At 33.6% G+C, this 18,062-nt stretch overlaps 2 protein-coding genes and 1 non-coding gene across 3 annotated transcripts; 1 reads left to right on the top strand and 2 right to left on the bottom strand.

Moving 5' to 3' along the window:
• Nucleotides 1-1,498: 1,498 nt before the first annotated feature.
• On the top strand, nt 1,499-3,682 carry LOC125196063 (AT-hook motif nuclear-localized protein 20-like). Its single transcript, XM_048094425.2, has one exon. It carries the CDS (start codon nt 2,652-2,654, stop codon nt 3,468-3,470), a length of 819 nt encoding a protein of 272 aa, XP_047950382.1. The 5' UTR covers nt 1,499-2,651; the 3' UTR covers nt 3,471-3,682.
• Nucleotides 3,683-8,161: 4,479 nt separating this feature from the next.
• On the bottom strand, nt 8,162-8,232 carry TRNAG-GCC (transfer RNA glycine (anticodon GCC)). Its single transcript has one exon. It is a non-coding gene; the product is annotated as a tRNA-Gly (tRNA).
• Nucleotides 8,233-11,867: 3,635 nt separating this feature from the next.
• On the bottom strand, nt 11,868-15,586 carry LOC125195760 (protein EIN4-like). The gene is made up of 3 exons (XM_048093971.2): nt 15,001-15,586; nt 12,742-14,570; nt 11,868-12,604 (listed from the first exon to the last, which is right to left on the bottom strand). Exons 2-3 carry the CDS (start codon nt 14,470-14,472, stop codon nt 12,059-12,061), a joined length of 2,277 nt encoding a protein of 758 aa, XP_047949928.1. The 5' UTR covers nt 14,473-14,570; nt 15,001-15,586; the 3' UTR covers nt 11,868-12,058.
• Between the last annotated feature and the right edge of the window lie 2,476 nt (nt 15,587-18,062).

The raw sequence follows: 18,062 nt of genomic DNA, 5'->3' as shown, positions 1-18,062 counted from the left end.
AAACTTCATGATTCTTAATAAGTACTATGTTATTTTCAAATTTTATGGGATTGACTAGAATCTGATCCAAATTTTTATGACTTAAATTACTATTATGGTTAATTTTTTTTCAATTATTTTATGTGTATGTTTTTCAAGTGTCATCAAAACATGCCATTCTGTACACAAATGAAATAATTAAGAAAAAAAAGAAACTTCATGATTTTTAATATTTTGTTCTCAAATTTTGTGGGATTGTCCGAAATTTGATCCAAATTTCCTAATTTAAATAATTATATAAATTTTGTGGGACTTAAATAATTTTACTTGTAGCCTTGCAGGCGATTTAAAAGTTTCATATATTTATCTGCATTTTTAGTTAAAGTGATCGATTAGTTGAGTTTGTTGGGGGTGGGATAAGGGTTTTATTTTCGTTGTAGTAATTATAAATGTGGTGGCCAATGATGATAATATTTGTATATAAGAGGTAATATTGAGGGTTATAAGTAAATAAATTGTACTCCTACGACGTAAATTTACTCCAAGTAAATAACTTTTTTTGTAGAGACTAAAATGCAAAATGGACAAGTAGTTTCGTAGCCTGAGAGACTATATATATTACTATATGATAAAATAATAACTATAACAACTAAAAGGGATGTTATGAACTTGTGTGAGAATATTGTTTTACTGGTCAAAATCCATTAAGACCAATCAAGATTAGGATTGAAATGCAACCTGAGTAATTAGATCAACAAATTCACAAACACTAATTCATTTTTTGTGCCATGTCAAAATCCAAGTTTAAATTAATATGGACATATGGTACAGCTAGCTGTAAATACTAAATAGACAGTTACTGTATTTTTTTTATCATATAACAAATTAAATAATAAGTATAGAGGGCAACCTTGATTAAAGAGGCACATATTCATGTTGTCCGAATTTAGTTAATGAGTTGTGGTGTATTTAAGACATTATCTAATGTAGATATTCAAATTTTTCTGTGACATGTTAAAGTATAACTGGCAAATGTATGTAATAAAATTTTAGTTGAGAGGATTTAAAAAATTTGGACAATACACAAGTCTTTAGATTTTTGTACAATTATACATCACAATTACATAATCACAACTAAGTTCAACAGAACAAACAATTGCAACAATCACAACCAAGCCCAAGATATCGAATAAATGGAACAATCACATAATCACAACCAAGCTCAAGATATCGAATAAAGGGAACAATCACATAATCACAACCAAGCTCAAATCGAACAACAACGGCAATCACAACAAAGTTCAACAGATCAAACAGATGAATCAATAACATAAGCCCTAGTAAATTAGCACCATAGGCCAACAAGATATCATATGGTTACGGAAGTGTAAACACCAATAGACACCAATCACATTCACAAGCCATTTAATTTTTTTTTTAAAAAAACATCATATTCGATAGCCATACGTTAGGTCTTTTCAAAATGGGTGAGACCGTTGGGTATCGATCCATGGATAGTCTCCAACACCACCATCTCAAGTCTGAGGACAATGTTACGTTGGATTAGTCTTGACTTATACGTTTTGACATTTCCTTCTTGAAAAAATTAATCTCAAGTAACCTAAGACCAATTTAATCTCATGAAGTCTTAGAACAAGTTAATCTCGAGCAACTAAACACTGTAATTAATAAAAGCCATCACAGATTCTAACAAATACTATCTTTGTTCATCTTTTTTAGGTTTTCATTTGATTATGAGTACCATGCTTTTCAAGGCAATCACGAACCAATCTCAAAACATCAAACCTTCTGATAAGCAAAAGGTATCATGTACTAGAAATTTGATCATGATTGTTCTCTAAGTCAAGAATATCTAGTTTGCATTTATAAGTAACAAAGTACTTCATACAATTGCATTATTATTGCAATAAGGTGTAAGTTGCATTACCCATATGGCTGTGATAAATTGATAAGAACAAACTCATCTTTCTATTAATTAAGTTTTAATTTTTATGGAAATTTAATTAAAGTCATTTTCAAATAATTGAATCAATCCAAATGCGACCAAAATGTTGAGGTTCCTTCTTCCATCCAATATGTTGGAACATGAGACAGCGACGTGCTTACCACCTGCCAACTTGCACGTGACCCCACCATTCTAAACCCTAATTTCTATATACACACTCACTCACAAACACCATTACATACACATATACATACGCAGTATACAAACACAAACAGCTCTATAAAATATGGAACAAACCTAAACAATAACTCAACATATCAAAACATTGGAAAAGACATCATCCCTTTGTTTTTATATTTTTCAGTGTTTTGCAATTGCACCTCTTTGTATTTCATCTCTTAAAAATAACTATTTTATACCATTAGTTTTCTCAAATCTCTCTCTTCTTTATTCTCACTTCTTCTCCTTCTGTGCAACTTTTTCTCCTTCTTTTCAATTTTCTCATGTTTAATTTAATCCTCGGATTTCATATATTTTTAATCTTTGCGTGATTCCACAAACTTGTACCTAATTTTCTTGACTTATTTCATAGTCATTTAATCTTGATTTGATTCCGATTTTATCAAATTAAGATCTATCGATCTATTGTTTTAGAGGAAAAAAAAATACCGATCTTCCCTTTTTTTTGTTACCTAAACCAGAAATCATGGCGAACCGGTGGTGGGACGGCGTTCAGGCCGGTTTGCCCGAACCGGCATCGTTGATGAGCAAAGACGGAGGCGGTGGGAGCAGCAGCCGCGGCGAGGACGACGACGAAAAAGACGGCGGCGACGAGCCTAAAGAGGGCGCCGTGGAGGTGGGCACGCGCCGGCCCAGAGGAAGACCGGCCGGTTCGAAAAACAAGCCGAAACCGCCGATCTTCGTGACCCGGGACAGCCCTAACGCCCTCCGCAGCCACGTCATGGAGGTGGCCAGCGGCACCGACGTGGCGGAGAGCATCGCCCACTTTGCGCGCAGACGCCAGCGCGGCGTCTGCGTGCTTAGTGGCAGCGGATCGGTGGCTAACGTCACCATCCGCCAGCCGGCCGCCCCAAGCGCGGCTGTGGTCCTGCAGGGCCGGTTCGAGATCTTGTCTCTAACCGGGGCCTTCCTGCCCGGACCGGCCCCGCCCGGGGCGACCGGTTTAACGGTTTACCTGGCGGGCGGCCAGGGGCAGGTGGTAGGGGGCAGCGTGGTGGGCCCCCTCGTCGCCGCGGGGCCGGTTATGGTCGTCGCGGCGACGTTCGCTAACGCGACCTACGAGAGGCTGCCGCTCGAGGAGGAGGAGGAGGCGGGCGGGTCGGCCGCCCAGGGGGCGGGCGGGGGCGGGGATTCGCCCCCGGGGATGGGTCAGCAGCCCCATCATGGGATGGCTGATCCATCAAATTTGCCAATTTATAATTTGACACCAAATTTATTGGCAAATGGAGGGCATTTGAATCATGATGCATATGCAAATTGGGCTCATCCAAGACCTTCATATTGAGAGATTGAGGTAAAATTTCTCAAGAAAAACAAACCAATTTCCTTTGATGAAGAATGAATGTTTGAAGAGGATTATTATTATATATAAATATGTATGCATTAGAGGGTTGTGTAGTTAAATATTTCCTTTGATTTCTGTATATTAGACTACTTCAGTTTGGAATAATAAATAAAATCATGTTTGCAATAGAAGAAATGTTGTTAATTTTTTTATTGCTTTTGATCTGTTATTATAATTTATCCATTTGATGATTAGTTTTTTGGGACAATCCATTTGATGATTTTGAAAAGAAAGCATTTGCCATTATATGATTCTGGTGGTTTGTAACTGGTATAATAATAATAGATATATTTCAAGATCTAAAGAAGTTATAAAATAATGGGGAGATATAGTTGAGACACTCTTTAATAATACAATGAGTTATTTTAAATGAATTGATGAGCAACTTGAATGCTCTTTGCCTGTTTGCTTTGTCTTTTTTGACCTAGATTTCACAGACGATTACCAAGTGGCCTGACTGCAGAAGTGAAAACATTAATTAAATCTATGCATGAACATTAGCAGAAATTTACTTTGCAACATTGAGAAATATTGTTTCTGATTAATTTATTAACAAACCATATGGATCTTGGATTGTTGTATGTTTCCTTAATTGAATTTTTGCTGCCCTAAACACAAGAGAATGTCTTAAACAAGTAATTTTTGGTTTGAAATCACTTGAGCATTACTAATATATATTGCATTATTGCTTCGTGATGTGTGTCTGGATTCGTTGTGATATAGTTGTTGTAATTATAATATTATACTATGAAACTTTGGCTCCTCAATTGAGGAATTAATTACTCATCATGAACAATATTTGTATATAAAAAAGATCATTCATATAAAAATCTTTGCCTTCAAATATCTAAGCCTCGCATAATAGTACTAATATGATGTGTATATGAGTATATAATATTCACAATTTGGAGGCCTTTTGCTTTACACTTTTAGATTGTTATGAGAGCTGATAATTATGCCATAGCCCTATCACTAATCACAAATTAAGTTAAACTAATCTGTTCATATTTATATGTATATTGCGTTATTGTATGGCTCGATACATCTTTTCATTTTTAGGGCATGCACATTTATACATTTTCTCAACAATGAGTAAATAATCCAAAATCGTGATTTAATTTTTTTAATCCAATTAGTGCCAAATATATAAGCCACTTGAATCCAACATATAGACTTAGTTAAGATTTCTATCCTTTTTTGTTACTCCCTATACAGCTATATACATGAAATAACACTGATTAATCCAATATTATAAAACGAATGTTTTCCATATAAGGCTATTTCTAAAATCCAATATCTGTATTCTAAACTCATCGAATATAATGCGCATGTGTGTGTACGTGTGAAATATTAGCTTAGGTCGTATCAAACAAAAATGTTAGATTGGTTTGGTTTCGTCTATAAAAAATAATCGATTTTTATTAGTTACTCCCTCCATCCACGAAAATTCGTCCCGGTTTGACCGAGCACGAGTTTTAAGAAATGTAATGGAAAGTGAGTTGAAAAAGTTAGTGGATTGTGGATCCTACTTTTATATATTAGTTTTATAATAAAATGTGAGTAGGAATGAGTTAGTGGAATATGGAGTCTACTACCAAAAATGGTAAAAATGAAATGAGACAAATTTTGGGGGACGGACGGAAATGGAAAAATGAGACAAATTACGGTGGACGGAGAGAGTACTATATTCATGAAATTCATTATCTCACTCAATACTTGCACCAATTTTGTTGGTAAAGAAAGCGGGCAAAGTAAGTCGTTAACGCATATAGAAAGCACATAATCTATGCGGATACAATCCAACTATTATTGCACATAAATTGAGGCGCCTCTCAATGGTTGAGCCACTTTATCACTAGGAAGGCAAGTGCCACTCCTCAAATTTGAAATTTCTTCACAAATACACCCTTCGTCCCATTAGAAATGAAATATTTATTTTTCAGCACGAGATTTTATGTAGTTTTGTTTTGTGAATTAATGAAAAGAGAATAAAATAAGAGAGATGAAAAAATAGAGATGATGTTGTTTCTATTTCAGGAAACGTTTCATTTTTTATGAGAAAAACTTAAAAAAGAAAACAGTTCCATTTCATATTCTAATACTACATTTTCTTCCATGTCTCCTCATATACACCCCTTTAAAATTCTCAAAATTTCTTTACATGTAATATTCTCAAAATTTCTTAGCATAGCAAAATTTCCTTGTGTACATGCTCAACCATAGCATAATCATATTCGCATAGTAAACCATGCTCTACTATATGGATCGACGATTAATAGAAACCTCAATACGCTCAAATCATAAACACTTCAACAGAACTATCACTTTCCACTTATTTCTTTCAGATATCTAAAGCCTTTACCAAATGTAGGCGAGAGACAAACCACCAAAGTAATCGCTACAGTCAAAATAGAACATACCCCAATATTGGCAATAGACCCGCGCCTCCAAATTCCCTCAGCATCTCGAATTAGACATTCCCCAAAGACACAACTAGACTCAATCTCTAACGACACATTCTTGTTTAACTTAAGTATTCAATGATGGAGGTCTCCAAGCCATCGAATAGGTATTCAAAAATTATGAAGTTTAGATATGTTTGCAAGTTTTGTGCAACACTGTATTATTAATTGATCAGACACCGAAATCTTACTAGAAGAGTTATACGATATTATCTATTGCATAAATAAAATATTTTTATGTTAAAAACATCAACAATATACCTATGCGATCAAATTATTTCGTCGTAGAATATATAATTGCGAATAAATTCAAACTTCATCTTTTTCCAAATGATTTTTAAAGATGCAAGATAAACTAAAATTTGACAAAGTTCATGTTTTTCTGATAATTTTTTTTAAAAAAATAAACTTTATCTTAGTTCAACTATTTAAATAAACAAAAAGATAAATATAATAAAAGAGAGGTGACTAGGATGACAGAGAAGGGCCCTCTTCACATGAATTCACGTGTTAGTGCTTAATTAAGTGTAATAAAAAATATTAATTAGCAACTTGGGCACTATACTCCGATTCACTAAAGTCCAGTGAAATGGGCCAATTAGGGTCAATAATTACTCAAATTTCGGATTAAATTAATCAAAATATAGGACCAAATCACATATAAAAAAGAAAGTTTGATTCTCACTTTTGCACACATCTGGCTTTCCAATTGTCACAATTTGCAATTCCAACCTTTTGAAACACTAAATAGCCAAGAAGTCTAACATCATCATTTTGAAAGTAGGATGCACTACACTTTTTTTATTTTAAAATTTAATGAAATATAGGCCACCCATTAACGCCGTAACAATAATTATTTGTATAGTAGATATATACAATTCTTTAATTTATCTGGGGGGCTAGTTTTGTGAAATATTATAATTATATATAATTGTGGGGACTAGTTTCTGCAACTATTTATTATTAACCCTAGAAATATAATTTTGGGATTTGTTTTAGGTCGACCCTTATTAATATACTATTATAAGTGATGATGGGAAAGGTACAATGTCTTTATCGTTGAGTACATGTCATTTTATGTAATCAAATGAATATAAACCCTAAACCTACCGATGATTCACTTTTGTTTGCTTCAATCCAGTACTGATCGTTGAATTTATAGTGTCTAATTTTTTATTATTACATCCCATATCACAATTTCTTTACATTTGATTTGACGTTACATATAATATTATGTAATGTGATATATATGTACATATAATATTCTTCATATATTGTAATCGATGATTTTGACTGAATCAATAATTCATATTTCATAATATGCTTTTGGGGTTTCATTAAATAGTTGTTTGAGCCCTTGAGGTGAATATTTAGTTAATGGAGCGATTATGATAAGAATTGTGACTATGAATTAATTTTGTGTAATTACTAGTACTTTTTATCTGGAACTTTTGAGCATAATTACATATTTTGATTACAATATGTATGGTATATATTGTTTGTGTAATGAATATAAAATAAATGATTAACTAATTAATTAATCGATGATAGTACGGTGTAAACGCGCTTAATATAAAGAATTGGTTGAATTTAAAATATGGGTTTTTACATTTTCAAGATTAAATTTTTGACTGGTTGTTAGACTAATAAAACTCTCTCTGTTTTAATTCAAAAGTCAATTTCTAGACTTAAGAAACTTCAGATGTATTAATCTATGTTCACACCATTAGTTTCGTTTTAAAGAAAGGATTATATAAATAATTTTGTGCAATAATTAATCAGTTTCGTTGTAATAGTCCACTAATTGAGGTGATTACGGTGCTAGTGGTAATTAAAAATTAAGCAGACTGCTACTAACTAAAAAGTTCGTCTGATCGTATGACCGGTAATTATTTAAATTAATCAAAATAATGCTATCAGCTATATTTATTTTTCACTGTATCTGTTTTTTTATTTAATAAGAGACATTACAACAAAATTTAATACTACTACCTTTTCAATCCGGAGGATGCTCCCTTCGAGACTACAATCTTTAGCTATCTATCTGAAAAACTTGGAAAGCAAATAGATGATAATCTAACTTCTTTGCTAGTGCTTAACCAGATTTTGTGGTCTTCTTTTCACATTAGGAAATATAAATGCATATTAAGGATCAAAATTAAAACTTTATGCACCAGCCGGGAATCGAACCCGGGTCTGTACCGTGGCAGGGTACTATTCTACCACTAGACCACTGGTGCTACATATTTGCTACTATAAGTTTATTTATATTCATAATTTATAAAAGTTCATTAAATTCTTGTGATACTATATTATTTAGGAAATGTAAAATTATTTCTTATGCATTAAATCATGTGAGTTTATGCTGTGTCTCACTAGATTGAATTCAAAGATTCAGGTGTTGTTCAGTTGCTATAACTAATTATTCTATGACAATTCATAAAGATTTAAATTGTGAGATTATTTTAATTGGCTATGACTTATTATAATATACTAATAGATAATCTAGAATTAGATCGTTTAATCCCCTATATTATAAAACAATAGAGTGTCATAATATTCCCCGACTCTACTATGCTCTCGAAATATAACCAGTTCAAGGAATGTTCATGTGTATGTTTCTAGTACACTTAAATATTACTCATTTTTTACATTAGTAATTTATCTAGCAGAGGCGACAAATATATGAGTGTGCTCAACAAATCTTGACTCACACACATATGTATGATTCAAATCAAATCAGATAGGATTCCTTTTTGTGCTATACAGAAAGGGTGCGGACGGAAAATGGGTCACATCCTAATTTGTGGCTGGGGATTAGTAATAGTAGTCATTATAAAACAATTAACCACTAATTTATTTTCGATGTTGTTTGACTAATGGCCGCTGCATCTTTTATTGTTTTTGGCATCTTATTCATTAGATAATGACAATTGACAACTAATCTAATTTGGATAATTTAGTAAATGTGAGTGCGCCAAGAATCGTTTCTTGGAAATTACTGTATAATTGAACCCAAGTAAATAATTTGGATTTTGTAGTGTTATAAAAACTAATTACTTCTTGCTTTATGTTTAATAAATAAAAATATACATCTATTTACGTAAGTATACTTTCTTTCGTTATTTTTTTTTCTATTGTTGTTTCTGTTTTGAACTGCTCAGCAATGAAATAGAAGATCATTTAGGTAACGGTTTTTTTTTTTTTTTATTCAAATATCGAATACAAATGATACCATGGCACTGTGACATGTTATGATTAATTTCGGGCAGCCTATTTTTCTTTTGGATAAAAGATACTAATATTATATCTAAGAAATGGTGTGATAATTTATAGTAACACATTACATCTCTCTGGTTAAAAGAGTTTTTGTATCCCCAATTTGACATATTAGACTTACGTGATTCTAACATTTTGCTAGTGTGTTAGATTTAAATAAGACTATCGAACATGATTCATTACATTATAGACTCAACAATTTGAAAATTGTGAAATTTACAGAACCCAATTTCTGTTTGAGAGAAACTCATTAGCCCAATTTTTACATGCTCACTAAGGAGTAGTACATTATTTTGGAATATGGATTACACTTTCTTATTTTCAAATATTATAGCCCATTATTGAAGATTGGACCTAATGAGGTTATATTATATTCCAGGCCCAATAAAATTCATACCATTGTCTCTTTTTCTGTATGGACACTAACATTTTGTGGTAAAAATTGATTGTAATATAAAATTACACAAAAATTCAAGAAAATATAGGAAACATTAAAAAACCTTTTTTAGGTTTATAGATCGATCATACCATTCCAAATTAGAGTGTCCTATTTACTTGTTTATTTTCAGTTCCATCAATTTTTTTTTATCACGGGTTTCTATTTTCCGAACTATTAAAATGGTTTTTATATATGTCGATCTTTCACTCTTCTAAGTTCTAATTATGTTTTTTTTTTCGATATACTAGTAGTAGTACTTATTTTAGCAGTACTCCATGATAAAATAATATAGAATGATAAAGCAGAAAAAAAAGAGAGGCATATTTATGCAGGCCCCCAAAATGACGTAGTTCAGTCAACTTTTTGACTGGAAAAAGATACTCTGAAAATGGGTTAATTATTCAATCCTCGTAGAATCTAGGCTCAATTAAATTTTATTTAAGTAAAGTAATTATAAAAAATAGTAATGGTGGAGTTCACTTTACAAGTTTGTAGCTTTTGTTCGTGTACCTAATTTCATTTTCAAGTAGCAATATTTAATTGTAGGGCATTGTAACCATCACCATATTATTTGTAGAATATATATTTCCCTCTTGGTTTATTTTAATATTTCTCTGACCTAAGTCTCGGGTATTGATCACGATGCAAGCGAAATAGGTGTCTAATAGTATGAATCAATAAAAAAACTACTCCATTTGCATTCACTTTCAAGTATAATTAACCTTCTCCAATAAAGGTGGCCCTCACTAATTAAAATTATGAAAAATAGTGGGCATGGAACACGATATTTATAGTAAGTGGTATCTGCATTTTATAAGATTAAAATTTATTATAGTATTAAACTCATGTAGGACTATAGTTGCCTAACCAACAATCCATTATAGAAATTCATCTTCAAATGAATATGCTCAATAATTTTGTTTGTCAGTTCATTTATTAGTAGTAGTGGCACTAGTATTATTTTCTGAATGCCAACTTGCAAATGAAACTTTCCAATTTTCACTTATCATATCCACCTTTTTTTTTATAGATTTCTGTAATAAAGTATTTAAAAAGTTAAATGCAGAGCTCCTAGACATAATCCCTTTTCTCCATGCATTTGCAAGAATTGAAAAGGTTAAAAAGAATAGATAGATGAACCTCTCACTTTTATTTGAAGTAAAATAATCCATAAACTACTCAAAGTAATATTATGCCTTGAAAAGATAGTCATCTTTAGTATATTTAATTTCCATACAGATCCCTTGGAATAAAAGTTTGTTCATTCAATTATTTAATTGGCAGAGGCATGTCATTTTACAACCTTTTGTCAATTTCTTGTTTCCATCACTAAGTTTCATAATCACTATTTATTTCATGACAATCACAATAATCTTTTAATCATAACAAGATGTGTGTGCTTTGTCTTATTTGAAGGATGATCATCAAGAAGTGTGATTGAGTTTGCTTGATTCAAACTTATACGAGTAATTGTCTATATTTAATTAGATGAACTGGATCTAATCAACAAGAAAATAAAATACATGTCTCGAAAAGCTCGAGACCTTCAAATGCTCGGTAAGTGAAGCTTGAACTCGACTCGATAATAGACTAGAAGTTTCCTATATTCGACTCGATTGCACGACCAATAAATGAGAAACGAGAACGATGGGTGCGGTAACGGAAACCACAAAGAAAAAACATGTGGGAGACTCCTCACTGCAACTGGGGCCACAAGAGGCAATGAAAATGAAAGAAGAAACAGTGACCCAAACACGTACATCAAATTCATGCATGATTTTATAGCTCTAAAAAGGTTATGAGACAACACAAGTAAAACAAGAGCAAAAAAGCAAAGCACAATACATCTAAAAAGCAGAATATTCCTCAGAAATATTTGAAGCTGAATCTCATACCTGGAAAATACAGACAACCGAGCTTTTAACACCCATGAAGCGAGATGGCTTCCTAGCTAAGCCATCCGGACACACCTTCTGCATCCATCTTAACAAGCTGTTTAGAAAAGACAAATCTAGTAAAGCATTTCTACTTCTGCCTATTTCTTTGGCAAGACAAGAACTTTGTTGTCTTACTTGTCACGAAACACAAAATCTCTCCACATTAATAAACCAATGCAACAGTTCATCGAATAATATAAAGCGAAACGAATATCAAAGGTGCAAGAAGCTAAATTTTCTATACCACTTTGACTATCAATGTTGTGTATGTCACATCTCTATGTTGGACAACTCATCCCAGGAGCTACTTACAGCATACATTTCTCTTTGTTAATAATAATGAGTAGTAAATAAGCATATTGCTGCCTGATAAGAGATATGCATGTTGCTCGACAGGAAGTGCTACCGCCATCAAGGCAAGATCCTATTGGCCTGCAGCAGGCTCCGCTTAAGCTCCTCAGAGATCTCTTGAAATGTGCCTGGTTTTTGAATAACACCATTCATTCCAATCTGCAAACATCTATCCCTTGTTTCCCCATCGTCGTTTGAGGTCAAGGCAATTATCAATGGCCAACTGTGGCTGCGAAACTTCCGGATTTTCATGGTGACTTCAAAGCCATCCAAATCAGGCAAGTGAAGATCCAGAAACACAATTTGACAGGAAGAAGCAGCAGGACCAATAGCACTGAGGCATTCAAATCCAGATGAAACAGCAGACACAATGCACCCTAGCTTTTCAAGCAACTTCCTAGTTACAGCTCTATTTACGTCATCTGCATCAGCTAAGATAACTTTCAGACCTCTGAAAAGTGAATTCGAATGAACACGTTCAGAAGTTTCTCCATATTCTGAAATGCCTGCACTGATGGATGACCGGACTTGAAAACGCAAAATAAGAGCCATCCTTTGGTCAAAACCCTCGGGATTCGGTACCATCCAGATGTCTCCTTGCATCAACTGCCCATCGACAATAACATACACGATTACAGAAATCAAAATTGCAACCAGAAAATAAGCTACGGATAAGACCATCAACATTAGGAAGATATATATTTAAGATTTCAATTATGAAAGAATAGTGATCATGAACATACCTGTACTATTTTTTTGCATGCACTAAAGCTCAAACTTTCCCCAACTGGTACATGGTATTTATTCCCGTCATACGGATTAAATGGTATTATATCATCTGATTGATTATGGCAGATCCCAACATCAATCCTGGTAAAAATATATCCTTCAGACAAGTTTGATCTCCACTGGCCCCATTTTTGCTGATTCCATCCTTGACTTCCACTGGCTGAATATACTTGTAGAGTCAAACGCCCACCTCCTTTGCTTCCACTCAGCAAACTGCTAACCATATGCAGAATAACCTGAAAAACTCTTCGCTCATCACCTATGACATGATTTGGCAGTGACCTTTCAACCTCAGTCACAAAATCATAGCCCTTATATGAAGAAAGACACTTGGAAAGGCAAGCAGCTTCCTTTACCAAAGAATGCAACTGAAAGTGCTTCATCTCTAGAAGGAACCTTCCGCCATCCTTAGATGAAGTATCCATTACATCTGTTATTAACGTAGAAAGAACATTACTAGTCTTAACCATAGTATCAACAAGCAGCCTTTGTTCATCATTTAACTTATCATGCTGTAAAACAGATAGCAAGCCTAGAATTGAGTGCATTGGTCTTCTTAACCCATTACTCATGACCATCTGAAATGCATTCCGAGCTTGACTTGCCATAAGTGCATCTTGTCTTGCTTGTTGTAGTGCTCGATTTTGTTCCACTAACTTTTCTCTCATAAGTTGAGACTCTTCAAGCACTGAAGCATGGGAAAGAGCCACAGCAACTTGGTCAGCGACCACCTCCACTATCTCAAGTTCCTCATTGCTCCAAGATCTATCTGGTCCACCTGGGAGTACCAAAACAAGGATAGCATAGCAAGCTGGAACCATCTCGGGTGTACCACCTTTGAAATTGGAAACTCTCAGCATTGGCATCCTGATTGCAGCCACAGCTCCTGACTCACCAGATCCTCCACTGCTTGCCATAGCAAGGGCTGACTCGGGGTCAAGTATCTTAACTCCGTCACTTCCCTTAACCTCTCTTACATCAGGGTCACTGGTTGGGATGGATGAGGTGAAATTATTGGCAAAATTCCTTCCTTTCAATTCATGAGTCAAGTTCATTTCCGTTTTACCCGTATTTGGCATCCAAATAGCACAGTTCTGCAATTCTAATGCTTTTGATAGCTCAACCAGTGTAGTATCTAGTATAGTATGCCTATCCAGTGACTTACGAATTTCTTGTGTCAGCATCCGAACATGCCATCCAGCTTCTTCCTGCTTCTTTATAATTCCAACCTCTCGATCAAGATCCCAAGTCTTCTTCCTCAGCATAATCTCTCTCACCTTGATTTTGAGCAGCAAAGGGATGAGCGTAATAAGGGTTATAGCAGTGGCAAAAGAAACTAATGCTGTGAGGAACTTGAAGATTGTGAGAGCAAGCATCAGCTGAAACGTATGAGGTCCGTAGGTCCAGCCATTTAGCAAATGAGTCATTCCACAGAGGACAATGAACGAAATGAACTGAAAAAGAACCCATTTAAATGGTATATTGGAACAGCTAACAAAGTAAAGCAGCTCAATAGGGATGGAGAAGTAGGCCACTGCAATCAAAAAATCACTAACTCTTTGGCACTCCATGATAGTTTCAACGCTCCAAAATCCCTCATCATCACAATTACAGCGATTATCAGCAGCCGATATGGAAAGAAACAATGATAGAATTAACAGCAATGATGCTAATGCCTTCGACATTACATCCAATCAATCAAATCTTCAAACCATTTCTTCCGGCTAGGCTGCTTATCTTATTCAATGCCACAACACGCAGTACAACCAGGTCTTCCTTTTTTCTGATTAATCGATGTTAAGAAGAAGAAAAAGAAATGAATGGAATCAGAAAAAAAAAAACAAAATATCAATAAAATTAAATGTGTCTCATCAAAATAAATGCAACAACACCCAAACACCATCTCCAATCTCCAAACATACGATGTACTTGTTAAATTAAATCAATATTCTCAAAACCAAAAGGATCTGACCCACCAACCGGCCAAAAATTCACAAAGAGGCCAAACTATACATTCCTCTATACACGAAAATAGAACTAATCACATGGATAAATTCATTTTTCACACTATTCAGGAATACATAAATTAACCAACCGCCACAATTAACTAATGAAAAACCGATCAACCCCAAAAAAACACGACAAAATAAAAAACAAAACGTTTTCAGGAAACCCTAGAAAACAATTTGAAATCCGCCGGGAAAAGAGAATACCTGATAAAATGCAGAACCTCTAGCCTTCAGATCTTATCCCTCCGTTTCATGCAGCAAATTTGGGTTCCTCAATCTGCGTATCTAAAACTGCATTGATATTATCGACCAATGCAAAAATCCAAACCGCTCCTCCAAATCCAAACACCTCGACGTCTTCGGTAAACCATACAAACAGAGAAATCCCCTCACGGAACTCAACCACGGAGATTCAAAAGCGCGAGTCCATCAAAATCTTCACAACTACAAACAGTAGTACCTCCGGAGCTGGTGAATATGCATTCCCCGCGTCTGCAACATCGGGAGATAATCTAATCGCGACTGGCAGAGATCCGTTAACTTCAATCTGGCTTCTTCAATCTCTTTGCATCTCCAATCCAACACAATCCGTGCAAATTATAAAAATAGAAGGTTCGTGGAGAGAGAGAGAGAGTGTTGAGACAGGAGTCCGCGGAGTGAGAGAGAATTTAGAGAGAGATTCGGGAGCGGCGGTGTTCCGCTGCTAGTGCAAAAATGGCAGGTGAAAAAAATGAAGAGAGAGAGAGAGAGAGGAGAGAAGTGTAGAGAGAGAAAGGAGGAGGAGAGGGGAAATCTGAGGGCGTAGGTGGGGCCTGCGGGGGTTACATGAAGCGAACTTGGACGCACTTTTGATTTTCAAATTGGAAATTATTATCAAACAATTAAATATAGCAACAAAAATAAAAATCTTCCGCTATCAGTATAGTCTATTTGATACTATAACCCTTTATTAAATCATCGGGAGAGATTTTAACAAAGGTAAAACTATATATATACTTGTCCTAAATTAATTATATACTCCTTCCGTCCCATTTTAGGAATCCTGCTCTATCATTTCTGGGTGTCTCATTTTAAAAATTTCGATTGAAATATTCTATAAATGGTATTAGGCCTCATATTCCACTAACCTTTTTTCACTCACGTTTTATTATAAAACTAATATAAAAAAAGTAGGACTCATATTACTCTATCTTTTTTTACTTACTTTTCTTTACCTTTCTTAAAACTCGTGCCGAACTCAACCGAGACTCCGGACGAAGAGAGTAATAAAATATGCTTTAAATTACTTAGGCGAATATATAATACTAATGAACATATAGTGAAAATAGTAGTACTAATATAAACATATCAAAATCGAAATTTGAGATGTTTTTTTAAAATACTGACTCCACTTAGAGTTAACTAGAATTTGAAACATAGAGAAGTAAAAGTTAATACATCTTGCTTTTATATATTAACTGTAAAATGGAATGCGTAAAATTAATTAATAGAATGAAGTATTCACTAATTCACCTACTAATATACTCTTATCGTTTTATTTTAAGTGATAATTTTTGTTTGAATGCTTCACCGTAAATGATATATTATCACCTACGGACAGCATGTGCAAATTTGAAGATAATGGAAACTTCACTTTCTCTTTTACTTTATTCTCTTTCAACTCAACTCACAAAATAAATAAAAATCATGTAACATGCTAGCAAAGACAGTGCAATTGGTTCCGGATTAGCATAATTGCAAGAATAAAAACATGTAACATTAATAGTGAACGAACCGAAAAAAGAAAAATAGGACACATATTTGCGAACAAATAAAGTAGAACTCCCCCCGTCCCATTAAATATGAGACATTTGCTTATCGGCACGTTATTTTATGCAAAGGTCTTTTGTGAATCAATGAAGAGAGAAGAAAATGTAGAGATGATATTGTTTTTTATTTATGAAACATTTAAGTTTTAACAAGATCATCCAAAAGGAAAAACGTTTTATTTGAACGAACTAAAAGTATATTGCTTACCAAAATAATGCGATATAATGCGATTGGGGTTGTTGTACATAGACCAAGTACTTTTTCCATTCCACCTTAGTTGTGATATTTTATTTTGCCTTGTTACGGAGGTTAAAAAATGAATGTTTACATGCTAAGGGAAAAAAAATTAAGTAGAAAAAAAAATAGAATAAGAAGAATAAAAGAGTATAGCATAAGAAAGAATAAAGTTTTTATAAAAAAAAAAAAACGATTGAACCATCTTAGACGGTCCAAAAATAAATATGACTAAATTACTCTAAGACAGAGGGAGTATGGCATAATGAAAAGAGGGATATTTTTTCTCAATAGAAATTAACATACTATTTGAAATGGTTGTGTATCCTAAAATTAAAATGGCCATGCATGAATTTTAACAGAATTTAATGTATATTTCACATAAAATCACCATGAACAATTTTAACAGAATTTAACTGGGCATGCAATGCAAATGCTATATGCCTATATTGTTTAGAATCTATATTCATTCAATTCCAAATGTTTTTTTTATTATTATTGTGTAGGCTCTTACAAATTACCAGTGGATAATTCGGTTCATGCATTAAAATTTCTTACCTGTTTTTCTTTCATAAACTAAGCAAAGAATATAGCAAGATTTAAATTATTGCTATATTGCAAGTGTAGTACCCTTGCTAAAATTAGGAGTGTTGGTTATATTATATTGCATCTGACAATTATCTGGATAATTATGTTTATAAAATGCACATGCGTAACGACATTAATAATTGTAAATATTCAAGTTGAAAATAGGTTTTTTATATTTCCTTTATTAAGATCTGAGATCCACTCAATTTTGAAGAAAGTAAGAAAAAACACACACGAATAAACAAATTAATATCAGCGTCAAAGAAGTAATGAAAATCTATAGAGAAAGTCAAATGTCAAATGTAACCGAAAATGTCATAACACAAGATTAACGCATGGCTATTAATCAAATGCTATTTTTATTTATTTTCAACCTGAAGAGTGAAGACTAATTAATAAATAGTTTCGTAATAAAAACATTAGTGTCGATCGATCTTCCAATATTTTTTTAAACTATTTTGTTAATCTTTTTTCCAAATTTATCTAGTACACAATTTTATTTTATTTTTGACATCAGTGTTGTTACGATACTGAAAACGTAGTTGATTTTCTTTTTTGGTTTATTTATAACTGGAGCAATATTTTAATATTTGGTTTATTAAAGCATTGGTATAATTGAAATACATGTGGACAAA

Source organism: Salvia hispanica, chromosome 4 (genome assembly GCF_029641045.1).
Source record: "Salvia hispanica isolate PSC_SH4W2 chromosome 4, Shi_PSC_v1, whole genome shotgun sequence".
In the NCBI taxonomy this organism is placed as follows: Eukaryota; Viridiplantae; Streptophyta; class Magnoliopsida; order Lamiales; family Lamiaceae; genus Salvia; species Salvia hispanica.
Note: the sequence above shows the minus strand (reverse complement) of the source record. Positions and strands in the feature narration are given on the sequence as shown.

Excerpts from the sequence above, each read along its gene's own strand:
- LOC125195760 (XM_048093971.2), bottom strand. The coding sequence starts at position 14,472 with ATGTCGAAGGCATTAGCATCATTGCTGTTAATTCTATCATTGTTTCTT. Across the intron at positions 12,605-12,741 it reads CATGCAAAAAAATAGTACAG|TTGATGCAAGGAGACATCTG; the intron begins GTATGTTCATGA and ends GTCGATGGGCAG.
- LOC125196063 (XM_048094425.2), top strand. The coding sequence starts at position 2,652 with ATGGCGAACCGGTGGTGGGACGGCGTTCAGGCCGGTTTGCCCGAACCG.